This window comes from Hyperolius riggenbachi, chromosome 5 (genome assembly GCF_040937935.1).
Source record: "Hyperolius riggenbachi isolate aHypRig1 chromosome 5, aHypRig1.pri, whole genome shotgun sequence".
Taxonomy (NCBI): Eukaryota; Metazoa; Chordata; class Amphibia; order Anura; family Hyperoliidae; genus Hyperolius; species Hyperolius riggenbachi.
Genome location: NC_090650.1, coordinates 227554824 through 227568181, shown reverse-complemented (window position 1 = coordinate 227568181; position 13358 = coordinate 227554824). Strand labels below are relative to the sequence as shown.

Here is a 13358-nt window from a genome sequence, read left to right as displayed (position 1 = left end):
AAGCGATTAGACAAAATGCTTTTCTGTATTAATTGCCAGCGATGATCAAGCAGTCAAATTGAGGCTACATAAGTGGTGCGCCCAGTCCAGCGGATCTTTTCTGCTTGTCAAGTCAAATATTTATGACCCTAAGTTTTGTATTATCATTACTAATATTATAATCAACATTATTATTATGTTTATATAGCAAGGCTCAATTTTAGTTTGTGTCATTGTTTTTACAGTTCTTGTGTAAAATGTATCAACATTTTACTGACATTGTTCTCTATCCACACTGCTGACTACATATTACTAGATATGATCTAAGAATGAGAATGTTTTAAAGGAAGTGGAGAGAAGAAATTTACAATTATTAACATAATGACATTACAGGTAACCTGAAGTGAGAAGCATAGGGTGACTTCCATAATTTATCTCCATTTAAATAGTACCAGTTGCCTGGAAGTCCAGCTGATCTCCTCGACTACAGTAGTGTCTGAATCACAAACCTTAAAAAGCATGCAGCTAACTCGGCTACCTGATCTGCATGGTTGTTCAGGGTCTAAAAGCATTTGAGGCAGAGGATCAGCAGGATAGTCAGGCAATCTGAATTGTTTAAAAGGAAATAAATATGGCAGCCTCCATATTTCTCTCACCTCTCTTCCCAGTATACATATTTCTGTATTTTGGGAATATTGAGATCTATTATATGCCAATAGATCAGTTCATGGCAGATCACCTTAATCCAGTGACAGAACAACTCACGTTCATAATCACTAAGGAGTCTGGGAGCCCCGTGCATGTTGACTTATCCAACCTAGCTATATCAGCCTGCATGTGGTTCCTTCTGCATAGTGGAAGAAACAGAGAGTAACGGTGGCATCTCAGCAGGTCCGGCGGGTCTCTTCCAGAAGAGCCTAGCATGCAGCAGCAGACAGGGTCGGACTGGGCCACAGTAGTACAGTTTTTTCCCTCGGTGGGCCCTGCCTCCAGGTCTTTGGTGGGCCCCCCCTCCATGCTGAGAGCAGTGGCGTAGCTAAGAAGCTACGGGCCCCGATGCAAGTTTTACAATGGGGCCCCCTAAGCACTCTATACATAACAATTGATATGAAGCACCAAAACCTGCCAATGGCAACTACAGTGTCAGAGGTGCAAGAAGGGGATGGGAAATAGCTTGCTAATGATTACCACTGTTCAAAGTATCTATAGAAGTGATTATTATGAGCACAGGACCAATAAAGAGGTAATACTGTAGTTGGGGGAGGACCCTTCGGGGCCCCTTTGGCCCAAGGGCCCCGATGCAGTCGCAACCTCTGCAACCTCTGCGGTCGCAACCTCTGCAAAGTAGGACATTACTTTATATTGAAGGAGGGGACTCTATGCAAAGTTTTGCTGGGCAGCAGTGTCTCTGAATTACAATGCTAAGATCATGTACATTTGGCCCTGTCCATAACACATCATGACCGCGCCCACCTTCCGGTGCATGGTCACGCCCTTTTTTCACCGCAATCATGGGATGTGTGGGCCCCAGGTTGAAATTTCTTTGGTGGGCCCCCAGTGTCCCAGTCTGACCCTGGCAGCAGACATCAGGTAAGTGTGGGGGACCTTTCTGGCCTTAGCAGTGACTAGCGGCGGACTTCAGGTGACAATGATGGGTGCATGCGCATCTCCTGAGGAAGCGAGGCTGCAGTGCAATGGTTTTGACACACAGACCAGCAATTGGATTTGCCAGTAAATTTCATGAAATAGTGATAAGTAGCTTGCACAATCAAGCTGCTAATAACCTGCAATATAGGATATGGCCCATAGGGGCTGATGCATCATAAGCTGCAGTGCACACATAGCTCAGCAGTATTACCTTCACTTCCCCCTACATCAATGTGAGTTACGCCATAAGCGGGACTTGCGGTACTAGAGTATGCATTACCACAGCAACGGTCCCGCTACGCAGCTACTGCGAGTCGCACTGATAGCATAACTCACAGTACTGCAGATGGAAATTAAGGTAATATTGCCATTAGCTATGTGTGGTACCGCAGTATCGTCAGTGTTTGATGCATCAACCACATAGACTGCTAACAATCAGAGTTCCACTTTTGTTTGCCACATAGATGCACACATACCCGGAGCTGCAAGTTAATTTTTTATGTTTAATCATGCTAAATAATGCTGACATTCCTTGTAGATTGTAGACAACCCTAATTATTCAATATATATATATATACCTGGTCCAGTGGGCAGCAGGAAGATGAACAAAACCACCAGCCTACTGAAACACTGTGAGCCTGGAGGCATCAAATGTTGAAACAAATCAGCACAACAGCTAACTAAGAACCTGGATTCCTGGACTGTTCAGATGCTGAAAGAGTCTGCAAGAAGATTGGCCCCATCTGATTTAGGTTCAAGTGGGTCAAAGACTACCTAGCCAGTGGGTGCTGGTGTTGAACTGTTGTATGTGAATGAAACAGTCCCAGACCAGGTGGGAAACAATTCTTGGATTGATCCTGAGTTGTAGAGTGACACTATCTCTACTTCTCAGCATGTAAAGGCCAGCTCTGGACTATTTGACTCCCTTACCGACTCTCTCTAAAATGTGGCAAGTGCCACAATGGTTAGTGGACACTAGACCACAGATGGATCTAAAACTTATAGAAGACAACAACAGCACTTGCATGAACTGGTGTTGGCTAGAATCCATTTATACCAGCAAAGTTGGCTACTTAGTCCACCTGAATGAAGAGTAAAGCCTGTGCTTTTTGAGTCACTACCAATCCTCTGCCGATCCCCCGGCCTCTGTCCCTTCCCGACTCCGTAAGCTTACGGAGACGGGGAGGGAAGGGCTTCTAAATGGCTTCTAAATGGCAACTGTGACAGTATGATCCAATGTTATAAATAAAGCTATATAACTGAAAATACAAAAATGAGACTTTCTTTGCTACTAATGTTCTCATTATAATTATCCGTACTACACAAACAATTCATTATCTCATAAGTTTATTATCACTTTGGATTTGCTTTAAGTTTATTCTTATGAGAATAGTAACATGGTCAGTTTTATGTACAGAGATGCTTACAGTAAGTTGGCGTACTTCTCCACTTTCTATCAACTCATAATCTTTCTCGGGAGTTATCGAATAAGCAATTTTCTAAATGACAGGGGAAAAAAACCTTGAATAAGTAAATGATTAAGTGTTTCACATTAAAATATATTTTCAATGTAGTAAATGTTGCATACAGACCTCACGAAAAGATCCAGGAATTGTACAGAATTTGTATATGGCATAAATGGGCACCATTGCCATAGATGAAAGAGCAATTAACCAGCCAATAGCATTTGCCCACTCCGGGAAGGTGTAATTTCCATATTTTGGAGATCTGTATGTTACAATGCTCACCACAACCACAAACTGAAAAAAAGTATATAAAAACATATTACTTCAATAATGCATCGCTTAAATGTTTTAAAGCATACAGAGTATCCAGTATCTATAGAGAAGAGAAGAATGAAGCTTAGGTGCTGTGAAAACAATATTAAAATATAATAAAATCATCTAGTGATTCAAAGTGATGATAACAATAGCACAGTGATAATAAGGAAAAGAGAGGAGACATTTACAGCCAGAATGTGGTGTATTAACAAGGTAGTGGGCAATATGATATTTTTTTAAACAGGGATCCACACTCACTGCAGCTAGTTTACTATCAGTGTATGCTCAGACAGCTTATACTGTGAACATTGGAGGAGATAAGACATCATCTTAAAATGGGGGTGCAATCAATAATGAAAATACTGGTTAGTTATGTAGTTATGTACTGGAACAACTGTCTTACATATTCAAAGTGTTTATCAGGCGTAGATAATTGCATTTACATAAAAATAATAATGATTCATAATTGTAGAAAGCCCTCAAAATGGGTTAAAAACAAGGGAGCCTAATTTCCAAGTGTAATTAGAACAAATAAAGTATAATAGCAGATGACGTGAAACTAAAAGAGCATCCATTTAAAATCTGTTATGATAGCTGCTTATTAAAATTTGCTTCAGGATGAACATTACAAATATGCAAACCCATCTCCAAACACATTATGATGCTGTGTAAAATGGAAATGGAAACAGAAGGTGATGATTTGCAAGTCCTTAAAAGGGATTTCCGAGGCGAGAAATTAAATGTAGCTTTACTTACCTGGGGCTTCGCCCAGCCCCTAAATGTGTCCCTCGCCGTAGGTCCAGTCTCCTTCTGAGTCCCACTGAAGGATATGGGTTGTTGCTTCTGCGCATGCATGGGCGTGTACAAGTGCCAGCGGGTACACGCACACACATCATTGGGAGCGTACTGCACCAACGTCTTTGGGAGCGCACTGTGCCTAATACTACTATGCAGGCTGAGTATGCTCCCAGTGATGCTGGCGCATTCTCACACAAGGGGGGTGCACGCCCGCACATGCATAGAAGACCTTCAGAAGCTGCCAGCGGGACACAAAACAGTGCTGTAAGGGACAAAAATGACTTCTAGGGGATGGAAGAAGCCCCAGGTAAGTAAAGCTTCATTTAATTTTTCACCTCAGAAATCCTTTAAATCATATATTTAATTGGAAATAGTGAAAAGAAAACACAGCAAATATTGAAACTTTTGTTTTTTGAAACGTATATGCTGTTGCTCATTTGATGGCAACACCATGTTTCAAAGAAGTTGGGACAGGGACACATTTACCACTGTGTATAACCACCCTTACTTTAACCACTCAAGGACCGTAGGCTTACAACCCCTAGTGACCAGGCTATTTTTCACAATTTAGGCCCATGCAGCTTTAAGGCCTCGCTGCAGGGCCATACAACTCAGCACACAGGTGACCCCTGCCCCCCCCCCCCTTTTCTGCACACCAACAGAGCTTTCTGTTGGTGGGCTGTGAGCGCTGCTGGGATGTTTGTTTGTTTTTATAAAATAAAATGTTTTTAATAAACATAGCTTTTTTTATTATTTTTATTTCCACCACCCCCACCAGCCAATCACAGCGATCGTCTGTCATAGGAATCAGCCTATGAGAGCCGATCGCTCTTGTGCCTCCCAGGGACACAGCCGTGTGACACGGTTGTCCCCAGGACAGCGCTGCTGTAGATTGCAGCGCTGTACAGTGTAAATTGACAGTGGTTTTGCCGTCTAACAGTCTCCTAGCGGCGATCGTGCATCGGTGCGTGCGATCCCCTGCACTATCCACCCCAAGGACTTCATGCCAATTGCCATTGAGTGGTCCTGGGACTGCCGCCGCATCCACACCAGTTGGCATGGAACGTTCGTTAAGTAGTTAAAAAGAAAAAAATTGGTCCTTTGAAAGTGACATTTTGTCCCAATGTCACCTGATTTATGTTTTAATCTGCTGAATATTTCAGAGTTTCCTTTGTCGTATTTGTGTAATGCTTCAGATGTTTTCAATAGATGATGGGTGACTGCAGTTTAGCACCTAGACTCTTTTTCTATGGAGCCATGCTGCTGTAATACATGCATATGTAGTGTGGCATTTTCTTGATGTAAGAAAGGCCTACTCTGAAAAGATGTGAATGGCAGCATATGTTAGAGATTCCACAATGTAGAGGACTACTATTGCAAGCAAAAACAAAAGTAAAAAAATATATTGACAGATTTTAACAAAACGTGGTGTACAGATCCCTTACTACCTGGGATAATATGTTCTGGAGGCCTCAAACCTGTTACAGTTGGTCATTCAGTGACTGGAAATCAAATGCAGAGCCATAAGCAGCAAATCAGATTTGTTTGATTGATTTCACTGGGAAAATTTAAAATGCTTCCATTCTCACATTACTGATGCCAAGGACCCCAAAGCTTACAAACTCAGTACGGACTGTGTATCAAGGTTGCAAAAATTGGCCGGACCTATCAATAGCCAAATACATACCTGAGCAATGCTGGATATTAAGCTTACTTGTCACTTACAGGTGGTATTAAAAAGCTGACAGATCTGACAGATCTTGGACAAGTCAGTATGGAGGAGTTTTAGCATAAGCTTTATTTTTTTCAAAAGCACTCCCTGGAAAATATCTATACAAAGATGTTAGCCAGCTTCCCTACTCTTCAAACTATTTTGACAGTTGGATTGAGTAACTACAATTCAGTAAGTGCATGGTAAATAAAGAAATAGCTGAGAATCCCCCATAAGGAGATGGACTAGTCAAAAAGCTGACAGATTTGTCAGATTTTCACAACCTACTGTAAGTGATAGAGCCATATTAAAAAATACCATAATTCTTGGTGCATTTTACTTAACCACTTGAGGACCGTGGGCTTTACCCCCCTTAAGGACCAGACCCTTTTTTTCCATTCAGACCACTGCAGCTTTCACGGTTTATTGCTCGCTCATACAACCTACCACCTACATGAATTTTGGCTCCTTTTCTTTTCACTAATAAAGCTTTCTTTTGGTGCTATTTGATTGCTGCTGCGATTTTTACTTTTTATTATATTCATCAAAAAAGACATGAATTTTGACAAAAAAATGATTTTTTTAACTTTCTGTGCTGACATTTTTCAAATAAAGTAAAATTTCTGTATACATGCAGCACGAAAAATGTGAACAAACATGTTTTTGATTAAAAAAAAACCATTCAGCCTATTGGGTAAAAGTTATAGCGTTTACAAACTATGGTGCAAAAAGTGATTTTTCCCATTTTGAAGCATCTATGACTTTTTTGACCACCTGTCATGTTTCATGAGGAGCTAGAATTCCAGGATAGTATAAATACCCCCCCCCCCCCCCAATTACCCCATTTTGGAAAGAAGACATTCCAAAGTATTCACTGAGAGGCATGGTGAGTTCATAGAAGATTTTATTTTTTGTCACAAGCTGGTGGAAAATGACACTTTGTGACAAAAAAGAAAAAAAAAGTTTCCATTTCTGCTAACTTGCGACAAAAAAAAAAATGAAATCTGCCACGGACTCACTATGCTCCTCTCTGAATACCTTGAAGTGTCTACTTTCCAAAATGGGGTCATTTGTGGGGTGTGTTTACTGTCCTAGCATTTTGGGGGTGCCTAATTTTAAGCACCCCTGTAAAGCCTAAAGGTGCTCATTGGACTTTGGGCCCCTTAGCGCAGTTAGGCTGCAAAAAAGTGCCACACATGTGGTATTGCCGTACTCAGGAGAAGTAGTATAATGTGTTTTGGGGTGTATTTTGACACATACCCATGCTGGGTGGGAGAAATATCTCTGTAAATTACAATTGTTTGATTTTTTTTACACACAATTGTCCATTTACAGAGATATTTCTCCCACTCAGCATGGGTATGTGTAAAAATACAACCCAAAACACATTATACTACTTCTCCTGAGTACGGCGATACCACATGTGTGGCACTTTTTTGCACCCTAACTGCGCTAAGGGGCCCAAAGTCCAATGAGTACCTTTAGGATTTCACAGGTCATTTTTGTTTCAAGACTACTCCTCACGGTTTAGGGCCCCTAAAATGCCAGGGCAGTATAGGAACCCCACTAATGACCCCATTTTAGAAAGAAGACACCCCAAGGTATTCCGTTAGGAGTATGGTGAGTTCATAGAAAATTTTATTTTTTATCACAAGTTAGCGGAAATTGATTTTAATTGTTTTTTTTTCACAAAGTGTCATTTTCCGCTAACTTGTGACAAAAAATAAAATCTTCTATGAACTCACCATACTCCTAACGGAATACCTTTGGGTGTCTTCTTTCTAGAATGGGGTCATTTGTGGGGTTCCTATACACCCCAAAACACATTATACTACTTTTCCTGAGTACGGCGGTACCACATGTGTGACACTTTTTTGCAGCCTAGGTGTGCTAAGGGGCCCAACGTCCTATTCACAGGTCATTTTGAGGCATTTGTTTTCTAGACTAGGTTTAGGGCCCCTAAAATGCCAGGGTAGTATGGAACCCTACAAGTGACCCCATTTTAGAAAGAAGACACCCCAAGGTATTCCGTTAGGTATATGGCGAGTTCATAGAAGATTTTATTTTTAGTCACAAGTTAGTGAAAAATGACACTTTGTGAAAAAAAACAATAAAAATCAATTTCCGCTAACTTTTGACAAAAAATAAAATCTTCTATGAACTCGTCATACACCTAACAGAATACCTTGGGGTGTCTTTTTTCTAAAATGGGGTCACTTGTGGGGTTCCTATACCGCCCTGGCATTTTACGGGCCCAAAACCGTGAGTAGTCTGGAAACCAAATTTCTCAAAATGTCTGTTCAGGGGTATAAGCATCTGCAAATTTTGATGACAGGTGGTCTATGAGGGGGCAAATTTTGTGGAACCGGTCATAAACAGGGTGGCCTCTTAGATGACAGGTTGTATTGGGCCTGATCTGATGGATAGGAGTGCTAGGGGGGTGACAGGAGGTGATTGATCGGTGTCTCAGGGGGTGGTTAGAGGGGAAAATAGATGCAATCAGTGCACTGGGGAGGTGATCGGAAGGGGGTCTGAGGGGGATCTGAGGGTTTGGCCGAGTGATCAGGAGCCCACATGGGGAAAATTAGGGCCTGATTTGATGGGTAGGTGTGCTAGGGGGTGACAGGTGGTGACAGGAGGTGATTGATGGGTGTCTCAAGGTGTGATTAGAGGGAGGAAATAGATGCAAGCAATGCACTGGCGAGGTGATCAGGGCTGGGGTCTGAGGGCGTTCTGAGGGTGTGGGCGGGTGATTGGGTGCCCTAGGGGCAGATAGAGGTCTAATCTGATGGGTATCAGTGACAGGGGCTGATTGATGGGTGATTGATGGGTGATCAGTGGGTGATTAGATGGCAGAACAGATGTAAACAATGCACTTTGGAGGTGATCTGAGGGTAGGTCTGGGGCAATCTGATGGTGTGGGTGGGTGATCAGATTGCCCGCAAGAGGCAGGTTAGGGGCTGATTGATGGGTGGCAGTGACAGGGGGTGATTGATGAGTGGCAGTGACAGGGGGTGATTGATGGGTGATTGATAGGTGATTGACAGGTGATTGACAGGTGATCAGTGGATTATTACAGGGAAGAACAGATGCAAATAATGCACTGGCGAATTGATAAGGGGGGTCTGAGGGCAATCTGAGCGTGTGGGCGGGTGATTGGGTGCCCGCAAGGGGCAGATTAGGGTCTAATCTGATGGGTAACAGTGACAGGTGGTGATAGGGGGTGATTGATGGGTAATTAGTGGGTGTTTAGGGTAGAGAACAGATGTAAACACTGCACTTGGGAGGTGATCTGACGTCGGATCTGCGGGCGATCTATTGGTGTGGGTGGGTGATCAGATTGGCCGCAAAGGGCAGGTTAGGGGCTGATTGATGGGTGGCAGTGACAGGGGGTGATTGATGGGTGGCAGTAACAGGGGGTGATTGATGGGTGATTGACAGGTGATTGAGAGGTGATCAGTGGGTTATTACAGGGAAAAACAAATGTAAATATTGCACTGGCGAATTGATAAGGGGGGGGGGGGGTCTGAGGGCAATCTGAGCGTGGAGGCGGGTGATTGGGTGCCCACAAGGGGCAGATTAGGGTCTGATCTGATGGGTAACAGTGACAAGTGGTGATAGGGGTTGATTGATGGGCGATTGATGGGTAATTAGTGGGTGTTTAGGGTAGAGAACAGATGTAAACACTGCACTTGGGAGGTGATCTGACGTCGGATCTGCGGGCGATCTATTGGTGTGGGTGGGTGATCAGATTGCCCGCAAGGGGCAGGTTAGGGGCTGATTGATGGGTGGCAGTGACAGGGGGTGATTGATGGGTGATTGACAGGTGATTGACATGTGATTGACAGGTGATCAGGGGGATAGATGCATACAGTACAAAGGGAGGAGGGGTCTGGGGAGAATCTGAGGGGTGGGGGGGTGATCAGGAGGGAGCAGGGGGAAGTTTAGGGCATAAAAAAATAGCGTTGACAGATAGTGACAGGGAGTGATTGATGGGTGATTAGGGGGGTGATTGGGTGCAAACGGTGGGCAGGGGGGGTCTGAGGGGTGCTGTGGGCGATCTGGGGCGGGGGGGGGGAAATCAGTGTGCTTGGGTGCAGACTAGGGTGGCTGCAGCCTGCCCTGGTGGTCCCTCGGACACTGGGACCACCAGGGCAGGAGGCAGCCTGTATAATACACTTTGTATACATTACAAAGTGTATCATCCGGGTGCTAGTAACCCGCCGGCGCTTCTGAACGGCCGGCGGGTTACAGTGTGAGGGGGGCGGAGCCAGTCCCCGGCGGAGGATCGCGTCACGAATGACGCGATCGTTTCGCCCATGCCCGTACAAAGACCGCCGCCATTTGTACATGCAGTGGTCCTTGTGGGGTCCACTTCCCGGCCGCCATTTGTACATGCGGCGGTCGGGAAGTGGTTAAACAAAACCTGTAACAAAAAAAAACCTCCCCTGGGGGGTGCTCACCATGGGAGAGGGAATTGAGGCTATTGAGGCTTCCCCCGTCCTCCTCGGTCCCACGGCATGGGCGAAAATCCTCCCGGAACGTCAGCGGTGTAAATATTTACCTCCCCGGCTACACTGCAGGTGCAGTCTTGGCTCTTCGCACAGACATAGGCGAAAATAGCCGATGTCCGTCGGGCCGCTCTAGTCGCCTGCGCAGTAGAGCAGACTCGACGGAGATCGGCTATTTTTGCCTATCTCTGTGGGAAGAGCCGCAACAGCGCCCCCGCTGGAGCCAGGAGAAGTAAATAAATCAGCGCTTATCAGGCTTGTCGAGGGAGGATTCCGGGACTCTTCAGGAGAGCCAGCGCAGGACTGTCTGCAGCTACATGAGTGGGGGAAACCTCATTGGGACCCTGAGGCTTCCCCCTCCCGGCGCTGAGTACCCGGGGGAACTTTTTTTTGTTACAGGTTCTCTTTAAGGAAAAATGTGCATTTTATGTATACTGTATATATATTTTAAATTTTACAATTTTTCACCATAGCCGTCCTTTAAATATGGGCAACTGTTCAGAATGTAAAAGTTGATCCCACCAAAAAAAGCAAGTCTCAGGTCCAGGCAAGATGCTAACAGTCTGCAAACTTCTTGCAATAATGTCACTAGTATGCACATACTAAATGCATTAACAACACGTATTGAAAGAAAGCCAAGTGTTATGGATGTATCACGATGTATGAACATGCTCCTTCCAGCTTTTTCTTCAGGATTTATTTAACTAGGAGAGTTAGTACATTTTAGAGGCATACATTATACAGTGAGGCTAGGTTCACTGTGGTCAGTTGCATAACACACGCGTAATAATGAGTGTGAACTGCAATGGAGACTGGACACAGACTTTAATACAAAGCCTGCATGCAGCAAGTTAGAATAACCCGATCAGTTACAACGTAATACTGTGAACAGTCCCATAGGATTGTATGGGCAGTAAGTTAACTCTGCAATACAGCTGACAACTGTGAGCAGGACCTGAAAGCTTATTATGCCTTACTGGCTTTAACCTCTTCGGTAGTACAGAAATTAAAGAAGTCCAGTGGGCATATACTTGGATTATTGCATCATTTCTGGCTGCTTTTGTAGTGCAAATCTTGACATTTCCACATAAAAGTAATTACCGTATTTCGCGCCGTATAAGACGCTCCGGAATATAGGACGCACCCAAGTTTAGAGGGCAAAAACCTGGGAAAAAAATATATATATTAAATCTGGTACGTCTATATTCCAGGAGCGTCTTTGAACATGTTGTGTCCTCCTGTGTACCTTATCTCTCCACCTGTGTGCCCCATCTGTCCTTCTGTGTGCCCCATCTGTCCTTCTGTGTGCCCCATCTGTCCTCCTGTGTGCCCCATCTCCCCCATGTGTCCTCCTTTGTCATGTCTCCCACATGTGTCCTCCTGTGTCCTGTCTCCATGTGTCCTCCTGTGTCCTGTCTCCATGTGTCCTGGCTCCATGTGTCCTCCTGTGTCCTGGCTCCATGTGTCCTCCTGTGTCCTGTCTCCATGTGTCCTGGCTCCATGTGTCCTCCTGTGTCCTGGCTCCATGTGTCCTCCTGTGTCCTGTCTCCATGTGTCCTGTCTCCATGTGTCCTGTCTCCATGTGTCCTGTCTCCCTGTGTCCTGTCTCCCTGTGCCCTCCTGTGTCCTGTCTCCATGTGTCGTCCTGTGTCCTGTCTCCATGTGTCCTGTCCCCATGTGTCCTGTCCCCATGTGTCCTGTCTCCCTGTGTCCTGTCTCCCTGTGTCCTGTCTCCCTGTGTCCTGTCTCCCTGTGTCCTGTCTCCCTGTGCCCTCCTGTGTCCTGTCTCCATGTGTCGTCCTGTGTCCTGTCTCCATGTGTCCTGTCCCCATGTGTCCTGGCTCCCCCACATGTCCTTCTTTGACTGGCTCCCCCGAGTGCCTCACTTCTCCCCCTCTATTTTCCTCCTGCCCCCCTCCATGTGCCCACCTCCCACGTGTCTCCAATATGCCCATCTCCCCCCCCCCCCTGTCTCTCGATATGCCCACCTCCCGTGTCTCCGATATGCCCCCCGTGTCTCCGAGATACCCACCGTAAATCCTTCCCCCCTCCGGGTCTGCAGCTGTAGCGGCTTACCTGATACATGCCGCCGCGAAGTCTGCAGACACCCGGCTACTCCATATGTTTCCTCTACTGCGCGGCTACTGATGACGCAATCAGTACAAGCCGCGCAGTAGAGGAAACATATGGAGTAGCCGGGTGTCTGCAGACTTCGCGGCGGCATGTATCAGGTAAGCCGCTACAGCTGCAGACCCGGAGGGGGGAAGGATTTACGGTGGGCATCACGGGGGGGGGGGGCATATCGGAGACACGGGAGGTGGGCATCTCGGAGACAAGGGGGGGAGGAGGTGGGCATATCGGAGACACGTGGGATGTGCGCACATGGAGCGGGGCAGAAGGAAAATAGAGGGGAAAAGCTGTGGCACACGGGGGAGCCAGGCACAGTGATTGCCCACACAGGCAAGGAATCCCCAATGGCGGCGGGTCGGCGGTTTATATCGGCGGGCGTTCGCAAGTTGGGGATTCCCTGCCTTTGCCGTATAAGACGCAGGGACTTTTTCTCCCCATATTTGGGGGAGAAAAAGTGTGTCTTATACGGCGGAAAATACGGTAATTGGGAATCGACATAAAAAGAGCCAGATACTTTCTTAAGGAGAGTGAAGGTTCTGGGTCCTATAGAGCCTCCCGCTCTTCTTTTGGTCCTCGTTCCAGTGTTGGCTTCCCGGTAGCAGCATTTAACCAATTTGGTCAAATACTGTTCTCTCACCTCTTCGGAAGACTTTGGGAGCCCGAGTGCTCCCGAAGACAGACCGCTTCATACTGCACACACAAGAGCGCCCCATTGCGCGTGCGCAGTATGGAGTCGCCTGTCTTCGGTTCCTGACTGAGTCATTCTCATCTTTTTGATCTTTACAATATTAAATGGTTTTA

The 13358-nt window shown here is 45.6% G+C and overlaps 1 protein-coding gene across 2 annotated transcripts in view; it reads right to left on the bottom strand.

The window, feature by feature from the left end:
• SLC6A3 (solute carrier family 6 member 3) overlaps positions 1 to 13358 on the bottom strand; it is a 175229-nt gene that overhangs the window by 11611 nt on the left and 150260 nt on the right. For both annotated transcript variants that reach the window (XM_068236716.1, XM_068236717.1), the window contains exons 13-14: positions 3219 to 3386; positions 3054 to 3125 (exon numbers count right to left, since the gene is read on the bottom strand). In XM_068236716.1, the coding sequence (XP_068092817.1) occupies positions 3054 to 3125; positions 3219 to 3386 (240 nt within the window). The remainder of the gene's footprint in view (positions 1 to 3053; positions 3126 to 3218; positions 3387 to 13358) is intronic.